This window comes from Drosophila willistoni, assembly GCF_018902025.1.
Source record: "Drosophila willistoni isolate 14030-0811.24 chromosome 2L unlocalized genomic scaffold, UCI_dwil_1.1 Seg168, whole genome shotgun sequence".
Taxonomy (NCBI): domain Eukaryota; kingdom Metazoa; phylum Arthropoda; class Insecta; order Diptera; family Drosophilidae; genus Drosophila; species Drosophila willistoni.
This window is the reverse complement of record NW_025814047.1, coordinates 20,043,707-20,062,261: the sequence shown is the minus strand read 5'-3', so window position 1 is coordinate 20,062,261 and position 18,555 is coordinate 20,043,707. Positions and strand designations below refer to the sequence as shown.

Sequence of the window (18,555 nt, the reverse complement as noted above, 5' to 3'; positions counted from 1 at the left end):
GAATGATGCTATCCGAAGTCGGTAAAATCTTTGATCCTCTAGGACTGTTCGCACCGGTAGTGGTAAGAGCGAAAATGTTTCTTCAACATGTTGCTACCGAACGGATTGAGATGGATGGTGACCTACCGCCGTATTTGGAGAAGCAATGGGAAGCCTACCGAGAGGATGTACAGGCACTAAACCACATGAAAATTCCAAGGCATATTTTTGATGGCAAGGTCCCCACTATAAAGGAATTACATTTGTTGATGCATCAGAAAAGGCGTATGGTGCGGCAGTTTATGTCCGATCAACCTATAAAAATGGCCAAATTTCGGTCAGATTGTTGTGAGCCAAGTCGAGAGTGGCTCCCTTGGAAAAACAGACACTGCCCCGGCTGGAACTATGTGCAGGTGTACTTGGAGTTGAACTAACGGGTAGAGTTCGACAGGATCTCCAATTAGGATCAGAAAGTGTGGAATCATTTCTCTGGTCAGACTCAACAGTAGTACTCTCGTGGATTAATTCACGGGCATCACATTTCCACACGTTTGTGGATAATCGGTTGACAAAAATACACGCAGTATCACATCCAAGGCAATGGCGTCATGTGTCATCAGCGCTCAACGCAGCTGATGTTCTGTCTCGAGGTATATCAGCAGTTCAGCTTAGAACACATACATTATGGTTGTATGGACCACTATTTTTGCATGGACCACTATTTTTGCATGGACCACAACGTGGCTGGCCAGCACCATTTAAGCCAACAGAGCACACGACGGATACCGCTGAGAAGTAAACCAAGGTATTCAGCATGGTGACTGCCACGGCAAACAACAAGTGTGAACGGATATATACGGTAAATCACAGAAATTCGTTTTACCGGCTACAGCGAATAGTGGCGTATGTGCTACGGTTTTGTCACAAGCAGAACAGGAAACCAACGGCTCAGTTAGAGTTGGAAGAGTAGGATCAATCACGGAAAGTAATCATTAAGCAAACTCAAGAAACAGGATTTCCATATGAATTACGGCACTTAAAGAAACGACCTGATCAACCGCTAGATCGCAAAAGCACGGTGGCAACATTGCCACTAATACTGGATGAACATTCAATCATACGAGTAGCAACTCGGCTACAACAAGCAACAGTATCAACGGAAACAAGGAATCCATACCATTAAGGTGAAACCGATGGTCCGGAATGTGATCCAGGGCTGCGTAGTATGCACCAAGTACCGGCCTCAGTTCTTTAAAGAAGTCATGGGCGACTTACCTGAGCATCGGGTATCTCAGAATAGACCCTTTCTCAATGCCGGAGTAGACTATTGTGGACCATCCTGGATCCACCATAAGGTTCAAGGAAAACGTCCCGACAAAGCTTTATTGGGCGCAGAGGAAGATGCCAGACATTATACTACGATAATGCAACAAAGTTAGTTGGAGCAAACAACCAACTTAAGGAGCTGAACGATACAATACACTCAGAAACAGCAGCAGGTAGTAGCAAGGAATTTGGCAATCAAAAAGGAGTGCAATTTAAGTTCATACCACCACGGTCTCCACATTTCGGAGGATTTTGGGAAGCTGCGGTAAAGTCCGCTAAGCATTTACTGTTGAAAAACGTTTCGACAGCAAACTTAACGTTTGAACAACTGTCTACCATTATTGTCAATGTTAAAGCAGTGCTGAACTCTCGTCCGTTAACGCCAAACTCAGACGATCCCAACGACTTGACAACTCTAACCCCAGGCCACCTATTGATCGGAGAACCATTAGTAGCCCAACCAGATGCAGAGCCAGTAACACAGCAATCGATTCCAGAGCAATGGGAATTAGTGCAACGGCTTAAGCATACATTCTGGACACAATGGTCTCAAGAGTACCTTCAAGAATTGCAGGGTACATCCAAATGGAAAAAACCATATAACAATGTCAAAGAAGGCATGATGGTAATTCTTAAGAAGGATAATGTGCCGATTTTGCAGTGGCCAATTGGACGAATTGTTGAATTATATCCAGGACTGGATGCATACGTCCGCGTGGTAGACGTTAAAACAGCCAGAGGCACCTACATAGCCCGCTTATCCATAAATTGGCTCCCTTGCTTAGAGAGACGGCGATAAAACGTAAAATCGAGGCGGATGACACAGAATCGAATTCCCAAGAAGACCCTGGTATCGAGGACACCGCAGAACCAGAGACAAAAAGACGTTTGTCGATCGGTCTGCCACCGTTGGCAATGACGATCTGCCTAATACTGTTGTTATTTCCTATAGCATTTGCTCAAATAACTAATATAACTTAATTTAACCCCGAACCAGGCATATACTATGAACGTATTGTCATTGGAAGGATGGCAACGTCTGACTGGACTATTGTGGCATTTTACGATCTCGAACCATATTGTGCCGACCTGAAGACATTTTCAGACGGAGTAGTAAAGGTTGGAGAAATATGCGTGTTAATGAAGGTTCCAGAGGCTTGCACCGCAATGCAGAGGCACTTCGAGCATGCCAACTTAGAGCTACGGACAGGAAATGATCTCCTTCACATAGAACGCCAGCGACGATCGCCTTTAGATATAATTGGGAACATTGCGAACGGCTTATTTGGTGTGCTGGACTCCAAGTATGCAACAGAGATGTCAGGCACAATACGAAAAGTTAAATCAAATGAAGACTACTTATTGAACTTGCTGCAAAATCAGACATCTGTAATTGACTCAACGATAAATATCATTAAGCGAGTCGAAACCACGATTGAAAATCAGATGAAACTAATGGAACAACAAATGAACGACATGACCAAGGTCCAGGACAATGCGGTAAAGGCAATGGTATATCACGCTAACTACTCAGATGACAGTTATTGCAAGGAATTTGCAACGAATTCAAACCGAAATTTCCCGAGTATTTACAGATGCCCATCATAGCAAAATAAGCCCGTTACTACTATCACCAGGCCAGCTTCGGGAACATCTGAACCAACTGAAGAGACATCTTCCGTTTGGTTTGGATTTGCCAGTTCCAGATAACGACGTCTTGCAATCATATGGCGTAATGAAGGCAAAAGGCACAATGGCCTACAATCATGTGATATTTAAGGTCACGTTTCCATTAGTGGCAACGCAGGCAGTGCAACTGTATAACCTGGTACCCATTTCAGCAATTGGAACTCATGGGATTGTAATCATGAACATTAAAATTCCCATCATTGCTGTCAACAAGGAACAGAATCTACACATTGGGCTCTCAAGAGCCGATTTGGAACAATGCCATCAGCCGTAGAATTAGGCTTGGTGTTATTATTATGCACAAGTTCCTAATTGGTGATATTGACTAGCCTGAGTTATTAGCTTAGGTAAATCTGTCGGTAGCATGTAGACGAAGTAGACATCCTTCGATACCTTTAACGTTAACTCTGTTTTTCTAGCTATGCCTTGCATGAACCTTTTAGGATCCTCTGCTCTGATTTCAACCTTCTATGCCCTGTAATCGGCTCAGAGTTTTCTATTAATAGGCTTAGAACATCTATCCTATCCCATTTAGTTAATAGATAGCTATAGTATTATTTGTTTGTCTGTTTTTTCTATTGTGTATTTGTCCACGCGATTCGTGCCTTGCGTTATACGGCTGCACCCCGCGGTCGGTCGGGTGGGAGCTGGGCAGTTATCTGCTTGGGCTCGCGCGTAACAGGCTTTGTCCAAATAAATGAAATAAATAAATATAGGTCTTTAATCCTCTCAATGATATATAATATGGAAAACGGGGCATTATTCCCAAAAATTCTTACAGAACATTTTTTATATTTTACAGAACCCGTGTATGGAGTTCACAGTTCATTGGATATTAACGAGTGTTATGTTTTTTAACTCCGTGGCTGACTATTTCTAAAAGATGCCTGAGAACGCGCAGAGATGTTTTGTCGGCGTATATGCAATCGTGTCAAGCAGTGTTTTCTTATATAATTTCCCTTATCCCTGTATTCGTTATAAACTGGATATGCCTGTATAGCTAATTGTCTGCAAGACATAAATTCTTCGAGCTCACCATTAAAACTTGGCACAAACATTTTTTAAAGCCTAAATCGATCTAACCTCACATCGCATGCAATTGGGGGGTTTATATTGTAAGTAAAACTACTTTTTTTTCTTAATTGCTCGAGTTCGGTGCGAAGCTTGCCTATTATGCGTTATTCTTGTCCATAAAGTGCGCTGCTGGCTGCACTCTCTATTTTAGCATTTAACACTGCTGTTGCGTCTCAAATGCTGCACATGTTGCTTTAAGACTCTACAAGTAGGGCAGGTCGTTGGCTTGTTTCTTAGCTTAAACATCAGAGAGCTGCAATGAGTAATAAATTTTACGGTGCACTCAATCATTGAGTTTCATTTTTTTCGATGCGGTCCTTCGTGTTGAGTGTAGACCGCGAAGAGCAAAATGCAGAAATTGCTTTTGAAAAGATTAATTTTAATTTGGTGCGTCTCATATTGAGGTGACCATATGCAAGATCCGTAATCTAAGATAGGACGGATTAAAGAAGTATACAGAATATTGGTTGTGTACGGATCGTCAAACTCTTTTGACCATCGTTTCACAAACCCAAAAAACATTCATAGCTTTACTACCTGTAGCAGAAATATGAGGATTAAAAGTTAATTTATGGTCCATAAGAACACCTAAGTCATTGATAATATCTAACCGTTCTAAGGCAGTGTCGTTAAGATAGTAAGTTGCTAAGTATGGAGCGCATCTATAAAAAGACATAACTTTACATTTAGAGCCGTTAAGGTTTAATAGGTTGGTTTCACACCAACTCTGAAGATCACTAAGATCGGCTTAAAGCAGGCATGAAGACGATATGTCTTTAAAACTGAGGTAAACATCATCCGCGTACATAAGCACACGGGAGTGTGTCACTATCAATGGAAGATAATTTATAAAAAGAGTGAATAGCAATGGACCCAAATGACTTCCCTGAGTTAATCCAGAGGTCACTTTGATGGTCTTAGAAATTAAAGATTTAAAAAGGATCTTAGAAAGATATTGAAGAATCCAATCTAGCAAAAGGCTGGAGATGCCAAGTGCGTTTAACTTACATAAAAGCAGAGTATGATTAACAGAGTCAAAGGCTGAAGTCAGTATAAATGACGTCAGTTTGCACGGCAGTCTTGAACCCTTTGATGGAGTGAGATGTAAATTCTAATAGGTTAGTAGTTGTCGATCTGCGTTTTTTAAACCCATGTTGGGATGACGACATAATTGAGCTATAAAAATGCTGCAATTGAGCAGGTATTATTTTCTCAAATGCTTTGGGTATGGCAGACAATTTGAAAATACCCCTATAATTGGATACTTCGGACTATTTCCCCTTTGTACGAAGAGGAGTAATATATAATTCTTTCCATAGAGACGGGAAGGCGGAAGATGTGACGGACAGTGTAAACAACTTAAGTATTGGCTTACATAGGGTCTCTGCACACAACCTTAATACGCAGCCTGGTATGGTTTGACTTAACTGAGCACGCTAAGAACCGAATTTTCATCAAACACATGGTCTAAAATGTAGTTAGACGATTGCAAGTGATGAGGATAAGAAGGATTTGCTTGATAAATCGAAGAGGAATAAGTTGTTTTGAAAAAAATCAGCAACCATATAGGCAATATCCGGCAATTACCTGATCAGTGTCAGCGGTTTGGTTTTCGAAAGAAAAGTAAGACGGGTGCACTGATGCCTTACGTTTTACATTGACAAAGTTATAAAATTGCTTAGGATCGCGAGAAAACCTAAGTTTGCATCGCTGAAGATAATCCTTATAGCATTGTGAATTCAGCACCATAAAATTTGATCGAGCAACTACATAAAGGGAAAAATCCGATGCTTTACCGGATTTCTAAAATCTTTTTTAGCATCTTAATTTTACGTTCTTCAAGTTACACAACTCTCGTGAGAACCAAGGAGGTCTATCAGACAGTCATCACACGCGGGACAAAACATCGAAAAAGAAGACAGAAATGGTAGAGTCCATATATACAGATATGACCCATCATTAGTTAACAGAATTTTAACAACTTAAGCAGACCATCTATGAAACAATGTGACGAGGAGGGCAACAGTAATAAAGAATCATATGAAAGGGTCCAGACACTCTCAGGTAATTTAAAATCTCCCAGAACAATGAGCAAGTCTTAGTCAGAGAGATATGAGGAAACAAGTTGAATAGCTTCCACATGGTTAATGTAAACTGCCAAGTCGGACTGTGGTGGACAATACGAACAAGTAATATAGGCAGAAAAGGAATTTAAAGAAATTTTTACACAAACAAATTCAATCTCCTGATTGGAAGACTGGACAATTTCAGACGAGAACGCTGAATCAACAGCGATCAAAACATCACCACCGTTACGGATAGTCCAATCATGTCTATATATTAAATATTTTGAGGGAAAAATTGAAGCATCGGCAATATCAGGTTTCATCCCAGTTTCAGTAAAGGCAAGAATATGAAAGTTAAAAGTTAAACTATCTACATAGAGCCTAGAGAGTTTAGACTTTAGTCCCCGTACGTTCTGATAGACTCTGGCCTATTAGGGACGAAATTAGTTTTTTACTCGCCAACAGGTGCAAACGAGCCGGAAGGAACGTTATTCACAGAGGCGGGTAGCAGGCTAATCGGAGGCCGATTCTTCTTTTTTATTGTATACTCTTTTAAAGTAAGGTGTTCCGGCCAAAAATCTTTATGACATATTTGGCCAAAAAGATCTGTGGAGACACCTATTTTAAAGGATGAAATGTCCCGAGTATACGAAAATCTGAACTTTTTCACTGCAATGTTAGGGGCTTGAACTTTTCCCTGGATGTAGGCTATGATTTCTTCAGAAGTATCAAGCCTCGAAATAAAAATTTGCTTTTTGGGTGGAACTACAACTAAGGATCTAGGAATACTAGGCACAGCAGTAGCGGCTACCGCAGACGCGGCAGCAGCTGATGCAGACAGCACTTTACTAGCTCCTCTTGTAAGTACTTTATTGGCAATATTCCTGGGAACGGATATTTGCCCGGACGGCTCGGAAACTACAACAGATATCGTGTTAGTAGGTAGGATACTGTCTCCAGGGGAAATGTGAAGAGACTCCGCACCTGCCAAAGCCGGTCTCCTAAACGATATTAGCTGCTGAACATTTGGTGACATAGGCTCATTGTCGGAAGCCGGAACTGGTAGAGACGAATGTGCCGACGGACTGAGGGACGCGCCCTGAAACCTGGCCCTCTTTTGCCTCGGAGATTCAATCAAAAGTTTAGAACTTCTGAATTGAACCTCCATCGCCAAAAGCTCGTCTTGGAGCTTCGCATCTCGAGCATCTCACAGCCCCATTTAAGGCCGTCACCCTGTGCAATACTATCCCGCACCTTGACCAGCACAATTAAAGTGCATTACATTGTCACACAGCCAACAGTAAGTCTTCACTAGTTTTGCTGGGATTATTGCAATTTTATTTGCAACAGACAGACATTAGTTAAATAAATTGATTTATCAAAAACAAACGTTTGGCATTAACTGTGCTCCGTTCTTAGCCATCCGAGTACTTCAGAAACTCGCAAGTGATGTACAATCTAAATTTCCTTTGGCTAGCGATATTATCAAGTCTTATATGTATGTCGATGATGTCCTGGCAGGGGCTCACAATGAAGCAACAGCAATCGCAATGGTCAATGAACTTCAAGACGCTCTTGGTTCAGCTGGATTTCGTTTGAGCAAGTGGACATCGAATGTGAAGAGCGTGCTCAGTTGCATCCCAAAGTGTCATTTGCTGAATGCTGATTTCCTCGATATCGAAGAGGCTAGCACAGTAAAAACACTGGGAATCCGATGGAAAACGACCACGGATGGATTTAATTATGTCATCTTACCCGAAGAGATCAGGTCAGCTTATACTAAGCGCGAAGTCTTTGGGCAGATCGCAAAGTTTTTCGTTCCCGCTGGCTGGCTGGCTCCCTTTGTGATTCAAGCCAAAATATTTCTGCAAGAGCTTGGGCTACAAAAGCTAGGGAAAAATTATCACTTGCCCAGTGAACTCCATCACAGGTGGCAGGATTTTACAAAGAGCTACTCCTTTCTTGACCAGATTTAATTTCTTCGGTGGCTTCTTCATGATCGGAGTTCCCACATCCTATTCCATTTGTCGCCAATCGAGTAGCTAAGATTATTACGGCAACAAGTAACGAACCTTGGAATCACGTCCGTTCAGAGGACAACCCGGCAGATCTCCATAGTCGCGGCCTGAGGGCGCAGGAACTTGTACACAAGGATTTGTGGTGGCACGGCCCACCATGGCGACACCACTCCCACTAGACACTATCTTGGAGCAACTGATGGTGAAGGTCCATGTCGCAATCGCTAAACCAGCCAACGAGATACTATTTCTTTCCAATCTGGCACGAAACTTCCAAATGACTCCAATTGTTTCGCTATCAAAGCCATTCACCTTGAGGCAACTTCGGATTTAAGTACTGACACGTTTCTGGCAGCATTCGCTCGGTTTGTATCGAGGCTAAATGCCACCATCAAGTGCAGTCCGACAATGGTGAAAACTCCGTGGGCGCGTCCCGAGTTCTTGAAAAAGATTTCCTAAGGTCTACCAAGCAGCAAATCTTATCCCACTATAGCCATCAGAATCTGTACTGGCATTTCATCCCTCCCGGGCACCACACATGGGAGGGTTGTGGGATGCTGGAGTTAAGAGTTTTAAAACTCTGTTCTACAAAGCCACTTCCAACCAAAAGTATACCATTGAAGAGTTCTCTACTCTGCTTGCTAAGATAGAGGCTTGTTTAAATTCGCGGACGATTTCTCCTATGTCTGAAGACCCCGCCGATTCTTTGGCTTTGACGCCAGGCCATTTCCTAGTAGGCGGTCCATTGCTATCTGTCACGGAACCTGAAATCAAGAAACAGGTTCCATCTATCATTAACCTTTGGCAGGGTCTGAAGGCTGTGAGTCAGCATTTCTGCACCCGGTGGAAAGAGGAATATGGTGCCATTCCCTTCTAAAAATCTTGAAGTGGGCGATCTGGTGGTACTTATGGATGACAATCTTCCATTTATTGAATGGCGTCTCGGGCGGATCCATCAAACGTACCCTGGCAGTGACGGCAACGTCGGCGTCGTCTATCTGCTTACCGCTCGCTTTGTTCTGAAGCGTCCAGTCGCTAAGCTGATCTTTCTTCCTCCAGAAGAAAGAATTCAAACTCATTACGTAAAGTTACAGTAGCGTCCAGCAATTGGTCCTTCCTCCCAAACAATCCGCTTTCTTCGTTATTTGTTGTGGCAGCTTCCTGATATCGGTCAGTTTACATCCCGTTTCTATGGCTCCGAGACCACGTTCAGTGCAGGCATCGAAGGAGAAGCGCAGATGTTCGCGAGGTACTGAGTCCTTCCGTTGCCGAGTCTGTCGCGGAATCCATCCTCTGAAGCGGTGCCGCCGCTTGCTGCGGCTGAACGCGGAGAAGAGGATGAGGGCAGTGCTTGCCAACAAATACTGCGCCAACACCTGGCCCACCAACACTACGAAGGAAGCTGTTTAAGCGATGATAGGTGCAGCATATGTTAGGAGCACCACCACACGCTACTCCATTTCCACGAGGAGCCACTTCGACGCACTCCATGCTCCGTCGTACGCCGAGTCACCCGTCCTCCAGACGAAGGATCGCACCAACGCCAGCGTCCGATCCTAAACTGACACTGGCCACACTGCTGCAGCACCGCAATCCACATTTGATGCCAACGGCGATGGTACGCCTCGAGACGGGAGGGAAAACCTTCGACGTGAAGGCCCTCGTGGACCCTTGTTCGGCGGTATCGTCGATGGCGACTTCGCTGGCCACGGCCTTTAAATTAACAGCCGTCAATATTGGGCCGGAGAAAGCGGTGGCAGCAGTGATCCGGTCCCCGATCAGTGCAGGATGGTGACTGGAGGCGATCGTGAAGGTGGTCGATGGCTTGTGCTGCAACTCCAAGCTGGTGGACCCTCAAATTTCAAAGAAGTTCGAGGGCATCGTCCTGGCGGATGGCACGTTCCACCGACCGTCGTCGGTATCCTTGGTCCTGGGCGCAGAAAAATATATATATATATGTGAAGAGAGGCGTATACAAACCAAAGCAAAAGCTAACTGCAATGTGCAAATGCAAAAAGAGTGGAGTTGCAGACAACAAAAAAAAAAAAGAATATTTTTTGTATTAAAACAAACAACAACAAAAACTCATCACAAGCGCGAAGTTAAAGGCCGCGAGCTCGATCAAAAGAATAGAGAGCACCAACACCACACAAACAAAAACAAAATGTGAACTGTAAATAGAAACGAATTAAAAACAGCGCAACAACAAATAATAAGTGCGTTTGTTATTGTTTTGTTAATAATAAAAATATAAATTTAACTTTAACTTCGCGATCAATATAGTGATTATAAAAATTGGTTCAGATAATTTAATTTAATATAAGTTAAGTACACGAAAGAACGAAAAAAATTAGTTGAGCGACAGCGCAAAAAAAACACGACCGACTTTGATGAGTGACAATATAAAAGAAAGACAGAAGGGATAGGTAGACACCAAGTTCTATTAATAGGTAAGCTAAAAAGTTGAGCTGACCCTACTGTTCGTTGACTTTTAATCATACATCGCGAGCATTATATTTTTATGAAAGGCTGAGAGGATGCCATCATACGGAGCGAGGTTTTTAAAGAAATGTTTTATTTTCTACCTTACATTTACATTTAAATTTAAATAAACATTAGCTTTGCTTTAACCAAGTATAAGGGCAGGCGGAATTAGCCCACTACACATTAAAAAAGAAATCCATCTTCCGGATGGATCCATCTTCATGATCTTACTGACCGTGTTTAAGGAAAGAAGAAACTGTTTCCATCAAGCAGCGGTTCCACTTTCTACGGCTGGGCACACTAAAAACGGCGCCACAGGGAGGGATAGTGGTTTTTTTTTTTAAGCTAGCGCGGCCAACTTTAGAAAAGCGAAGAGAAGAGAAGGAGAGAGAGAAAAGCAGGGCTTAAAAAGTTTTCGCCACCACCGAAAATTGAATGGAATTGAATAAACAAAAAAAAAGTAACCATCTCTGTTTTATTTGCGATTCTACTGATTTAACTGCGGCCTGACGGTCGAACGCTAAACCGCTAGCCAAAGGGTGGCGTTATTTTGTCCAACAAAGGCAAAACACGTTACAATAAACTTATAGATGACTAAGGTGTGGGCATCAAGGAAAAAGAAAAAGAACATAGTTTTCTTGATGTTTTAATTACTTACAAGCTTAACGGGTCCCTACTCTGGCGGCCCCAACTCTTGGATACCTTTGCTACTCACCTTGAAATTGGACAATTCACTAATTACACTGTGTTTACACGTTATTGTAGTATATTCATACAAATAATCATTCAGTACAATGAGCTCAACTTGTAACACCCTGTTGCAAGTATAAACAATTAAACATATACGCATTAAAATATAATTGTGCACTTGAATATGTTTATATATATACATTGATGTATGTACATAAACATATTCACATAAATCTACAGCTAAGCATGATCATATATGTATGTACATTTGTATATGCACATACATATATTCACATAAGCAATGTATGCAGAAGCGTAACATGAGCTAGAGCCAGGCCAGCGTGTGAACGCTGACCAAGCACTTTGATGCATGCGCTCCAACAATATGTATGTATGTACCGACACTCTCCCTCTCTTTTGTAGCTGTCGCATAAGTCGCAGCATAAGAATATGTAAACTTAGCTTAAGCAAAATAATAATTTGGAATAAAGAATCAATCTGAAAACTAGAATCAACTGACACTGACGTGTCCGTCTTCAATAATATCATTTCTTCTCAAATGGAACCCGGTCATTACATGGCGACCGTGACAGGACTCTAAAGGACCTACAAGGACTCTCCATGCTAACAAAAGCAACAACCAACGGCAGAAGAGCAATGAGAGCCCTAACCCAAGTAAACCAAAACAGCAACAATAAAAAACCAACAAACACAAAAATATCTGATAAAGATAACAACAACTCTTCATCCAATCAAAAAAAAAATAAGCAATGAAATAGTAGCTAACCCTTTAAACTCAAAACTCAAACTACAACTAATAAGCAAAGTGGCGACAATTCGGCCATTAAATCACAACGTCCGGGAAATTCAGAAGATAAAACTCGTGATTCTAAAGCAAACAGAGGTAAAAAAAAAAAAAATTCCAGAGATTGTTAAAAATCCACTCGCAGTAGCGAACCAAAAGAAAACCGACCAATCAACCAACAAGGAACACGAATGAACAGTGAAGATATTCCCTTTGCGAAATCTGCTCCTATCGAGCAAAGGGATGCACCGACGCTAGAGGAAGCGTTAGAGCTGTATCCCAACGATGGACCGCGCCCACTCACAATAGCTGAGTACCGCGCCCGCAACACAAAATCTACAAAGCCAGAGCCAAAGAAGACCAAAAGAGGAGGCCAAATACACAAGCTACTCCAGCAGAAGAGGCTGGAAGTAGACTTACTGGCCACTCTGAAGACGGAGGAAGACCGACAACGCTGCATAGAGCGTATTGACATCCTGAAAGCTGAACTTCGCCAAAGAGCAAAGAAACGCAAGGGGGCCGCAGAAATGCGCAAGCCTTAACTTGCCTTTATTTTAATAATTCTAATTATAAGCTTAATAGCAAGTTGGAGCACGAAAGTGCAACTTGCGAACTACTAACTCTCTGCTAGGCTATTACTAACAATGTGGTTGGAGAATTTTTTTTTTGAAATGAAATGTATACCTGAATTGTGAGCCAACCACATTCTCTATAATTTTTCCACGTCTCCGGCTCGCTGTGCAAGACACAGTTGAGATAAATTTTATTTCTCTCTTACTTTTTTTTTTCTCTTCACAAATAATTTAAATAAAAAAAAAAAAAAAAAAATATGCATGAATTCATAACAATTTTATTTCAATATTTTAAATAGAAATCAAATTCAGACAAATATGTACCGGTCAAAACATATTTATGAAAAAAAAAATTAAAGTAATTGCTAAACAAAAGTTTTTAACCTGTCTTTATGATCTTTATTTCATATTTTTGTATACTTGTAATAAATAAAACAAAAATCCCATACGTATGTTCGATAATAGCATAAGTAAATTTGATGATATATCCGATATACCCACAATGGGGTTAATCGAAACAAAATCAGTGGACTCCACTGCGAATGTCATAAATAAAATTGAATCATCAAATGCTGATATGAGATTAACGAACATACTACTATTAATAATTGTCATAATATTGTGCGCATATGTATTATATAAGGCTTACCTATTACACAATAAATGTGTAACGAACATACTACTATTAATAATTGTCATAATATTGTGCGCATATGTATTATATAAGGCTTACCTATTACACAATAAATGTGTAACAAAAAGAGCTCTAAGCCAAGCTAATGATCTAGATAAGATCTAAAAATACATATGCACACAAGCAATTTTAAATCAAAACCTTTTTAACAAAAGATAAAATATATATATAAAAAAAAATTTTTTTTTTTAAATGACACATTGTGACAGGTACTTTGAAAAAATAAACAACAGGCACCCTAGCATAGTCCAAGACTTAATTGAGGTTTTTAGAAGCGAGGGAAGTACCTCACCTCAACGCTCCATAAACTTAGTACAAATTAGGTTAGCTTACCTTGATATAAAAAAAAAATTTTTTTTTTAAATGGCCCATTGTGACAGGTACTTTGAAAAAATAAACAACAGGCACCCTAGCATAGTCCAAGACTTAATTGAGGTTTTTAGAAGCGAGGGAAGTACCTCACCTCAACGCTCCATAAACTTAGTACAAATTAGGTTAGCTTACCTTGATATAACGGGCGAAGATTTCCCAGTCAAAGGAGGCACTAGGGTACAGATGAGTTTCATTCTCACGGTACCATATGTATGCTGTTTTTCAAACAAACTTAACGGCGCATATATTTCGGATGGTCTTCCAACTGAACAAGCAATAAAATACACCACCAAAGTGGCGGTAAATGCTATGGTAGGTCATACCAAAAGTCCAAGAGTCCAATTATTAATGGAATCAGGACACTTTCAATCAGCTAAAGAAGCAAACACTAGATTTACCACTCTTTCAGTAGAGTCGGGCTCCACAGGAAGTTTCCAAAATAATACCATTTTTTATGCCCAGCATAATGACCGCTATAACAATAATGGTAACTGGAGAAACAACTCGAATTGGAACAATAACAACTCGAATTGGAGAAATAATGATGCCCACAGAGCCCAACGAGGCCGAAATTATTCACGCTACCAAAGAGGCGGCCGTGGAGGTGGACACAATAAGAATAGACAAAATACAAATAACCAACAGAATGGTTACAACAACACAAATGTCCGAATTACCCAAAGCGACCAGGGAAACTGACAAGATCCTCCAAATGCTCAAAATTAAAAAATAAAGTCTATTCCATTAACCTAAGTCTTAATAATTTCGTATCATTTAAGAATGTTAAAACAAATAAGAAAATAACATTCTTAATTGATACCGGTGCAGACATTTCAATAATAAAAGGAAATTCTGATGTATTTCACGACATCCAAGTAAACGAAACTGTAGACATTCGAGGCATAGGAGAATGAGTAATAAAATCCAAAGGACTAGCCTCAATTGAGCTACAAACAGACAAATACATTATTCCATATAAATTTCATATACTTCATGAAGATTTCGCAATCCCCTGCGATGGAATAATAGGACTAGATTTCATGAAAAGATTTAATTGCCAATTAGATTACAATAGTTCCGAGGATTGGTTAATAATTAGACCACCAAATTTAACGTACCCAATTTATGTTCCAATAACATTCAATTCTGGTAATAACTCAACACTTCTACCAGCAAGATCCCAAGTGGTACGCAAAATAAAACTATCTTCAGCAGAAGATAACATTTTAATTCCGAATCAGGAAATTAAACCGGGCGTTTATGTTGCAAACACTATTGCATCAGCCCAAAGTACTTTTGTCCGATTCTTAAATACCACAGATAAATGCCAAATAGTAGGTCTAAAAATAGCACCTAATTCATTTCAGAGAATGATGACAATAGCATTCTCGGGGCTTGAGCCAAGTCAAGCTTTCCTCTATATGGATGATTTAATCGTTATTGGTTGTTCTGAACAACATATGATTAAAAATTAAGTAGATGTTTTTAAACTCTGCAGAAAAAATAATCTAAAACTGCATCCAGAAAAATGCTCATTCTTTATGCATGAGGTGACATTCCTAGGTCACAAATGCACAGATAAAGGAATCTTGCCGGACGACACAAAATTTTACGTCATCAAGAATTATCCAGTCCCACATGATGCAGATAGTGCTAGACGTTTCGTTGCATTTTGCAATTACTATAGACGTTTCATAAAAAATTTCGCCGAATATTCCCGGCACATAACAAGAATATGTAAAAAGAATGTTCCATTCGAATGGACAGCAGAATGCGAAAATGCATTCCAATACTTAAAAGAAAAGCTCGTTCAACCTAATCTATTGCAGTACCCGGATTTTAGCAAAGAATTTTGCATAATCACAGATGCAAGCAAACAAGCATGTGGAGCAGTTTTAACACAAAACTATAATGGACTCCAGCTTCCAGTTTCATATGCATCAAGAGCATTCACTAAAGGTGAAAGCAACAAGAGTACTACAGAACAAGAGCTAGCAGCAATACACTGGGCAATAACATATTTTCGACCGTATATATATGGAAAACATTTCACAGTGCGAACAGACCATAGACCATTAACATATTTGTTCTCCATGGTCAACCCGACTTCAAAACTGACACGCATGCGGCTAGAATTGGAAGAGTACGACTTTACAGTAGAGTATTTGAGAGGTAAAGATAACTTTGTGGCAGACGCCCTATCAAGGATAACAATATCCGATCTAATTGACATGAACAAAAGAATCTTGAAAGTCACTACCAGGTACCAAAGTAGAAAAAACAATTTCTGCGCAGAAAATAAACAAGAACTATTGTCAAGGCAAAATCTTGAAAAAGCTTCCAAGCCCAACGTATTTGACGTTATTGTAAATGACGAAGTACGAAAAGTAGTGACCTTGCGAATAACTGATTCCTCGACCACATTCAAACATGGCAAGAAAGTTATAGCAAGAATTGACATTTGCGATATCTATACCAATGGAATTCTCGACTTAGGTCAGTTTTTTCAAAGGCTCGAAAAAGAAGCCGGTATACTTAGTATCACCAAAGTCAAAGTGGCACCGAGCGAAAAGATCTTTGAAACTATTTCAAGAGAATCTTTCAAAAATATGGGCAATAGAATTTTACAATTTTTAAGAGTAGCGCTACTCAAGCCGGTGACCCAAGTAAATAATAAGAAAGAACAAGAAGCTATATTGTCTACATTCCATGAAGATCCAATTCAAGGAGGTCATACAGGCATAAATAAAACAATTACAAAAATAAAGAGACGATATTATTGGAAAAACATGACTAAATGTGTAAAAAAGTACATTAATAAATGTCCAAAATGCCTGACGTCGAAAACGACAAAACATACAAGAACACCTATGATTATAACCGAAACACCACTATATGCTTTTGACAGAGTGATAGTGGACACAATCGGTCCACTACCACGTTCGGAAAATGGGAATGAATACGCAATCACATTAATATGTGACCTGACAAAGTATTTAGTAGCAATTCCTGTTGCAAACAAAAGTGCAACATCTGTGGCAAAAGCCATAGTCGAATCTTTTATTCTGAAGTACGGTCCAATGAAGACGTTCATTACGGACATGGGAACAGAATATAAAAATTCCATTATTACTGAGCTGTGCAAATATTTGAAAATAGATAACATAACATCTACAGCACACCATCACCAGACATTAGGTACCGTTGAAAGAAGTCATAGGACCTTCAACGAGTACATTCGTTCATATATTTCAGTAGATAAAACTGATTGGGACATATGGTTACAGTATTTCGTGTATTGTTTTAACACAACCCATCAGTGTAAGAGAGCTCGAATTCTTTTAGAAAAAAATAAAATTAAGCAAAAAGAAATAAATGATAGCAAAGTATTAGATTTTAAAATAGAAATAGGAGCCCAAGTTTATCTCAAGAATGAAACAGGTCATAAATTAGAATCTTCTTATATAGGACCGTTTAAGGTCATTAGTATAGAGAAAAATAATAATGTAGTTATAAAGAATAGGAAAAATAGGGAACAAAAAGTTCATAAGGATAGACTAAAAAGAAATAACAAATAAAACACAAAAAAAAAATATATATATATATAACAAAACAAAAAAAAAACACAAAAAAAAAAAAAAAAATTTAATAAGAATATATATATATATAGATATCTTTAAAAAAAAAAAAAAAATAAATATATAATATCAAAAAGTGAAAACGAAAAAAAAAAATATATATATATATAAAAATTTTTTTATGGATTCATCTATTATTGAAAATATATTCATATGATTTCGAAAAGAAAGAGAGAAAGAAAATTTGTCTAAGCAGACACAAAGTAAAACGCAAAAAAAAAAAAATTTTTTTTTCCCTAATATACACATTTACCTTACCCTTATTTTACCTTTACTTAATTATCTAATGATTATTAATAACTCCATAATATTACGTTATTCCCTAAAAAGGGGAGGTGTAGTATATTCATACAAATAATCATTCAGTACAATGAGCTCAACTTGTAACACCCTGTTGCAAGTATAAACAATTAAACATATACGCATTAAAATATAATTGTGCACTTGAATATGTTTATATATATACATTGATGTATGTACATAAACATATTCACATAAATCTACAGCTAAGCATGATCATATATGTATGTACATTTGTATATGCACATACATATATTCACATAAGCAATGTATGCACAAGCGTAACATGAGCTAGAGACAGGCCAGCGTGTGAACGCTGACCAAGCACTTTGATGCATGCGCTCCAACAATATGTATGTATGTACTGACACTCTCCCTCTCTTTTGTAGCTTTCGCATAAGTCGCAGCATAAGAATATATATGTAAACTTAGCGTAAGCAAAATAATAATTTGGAATAAAGAATCAATCTGAAAACTAGAATCAACTGACACTGACGTGTCCGTCTTCAATAATATAATTTCTTCTCAAATGGATCCCGGTCATTACATTATAACAGTTACTTTTATTCATTTGCCTTTGATTACAATTTAGTTTTCTTAGGTCAAACCAAGACTGACATACCAAGGTGCGTTATGGCCTTTTTATATCCAGGGGAAGGTTGACCAGTCCACGTGAGGGGGAAGTTGTAAGTCTATCAAAAGACGCTTCTACCGGGAATCTAGGGCAGTCTTCTGAATCCGGAAAAGGTACTTAGTTACTAGGTCTATAAAAATGAGCTTAATGATAGGAGTGAAATGTTGTTTGATGAGAGACTCGTGTGTTGTGATTGGAAATATTGAAGAGTATT

General features: G+C 39.4%; 1 protein-coding gene across 3 annotated transcripts in view; it reads left to right on the top strand.

Annotated features, from left to right (window-relative positions):
• Positions 1 to 18,555, top strand: part of LOC6653260 (MOB kinase activator-like 3) — a 384,779-nt gene that overhangs the window by 94,473 nt on the left and 271,751 nt on the right. The window contains exon 4 of one of the 3 annotated variants that reach the window (XM_047009566.1): positions 3,797 to 4,067. The exons of the other annotated variants lie outside the window; for them this stretch is intronic. Coding sequence (XP_046865522.1) covers positions 3,797 to 3,833 — 37 coding nt within the window. The 3' untranslated portion in view covers positions 3,834 to 4,067. Of the gene's footprint in view, positions 1 to 3,796; positions 4,068 to 18,555 lie in introns of those variants that run through there. 3 annotated transcript variants of the gene reach the window in all.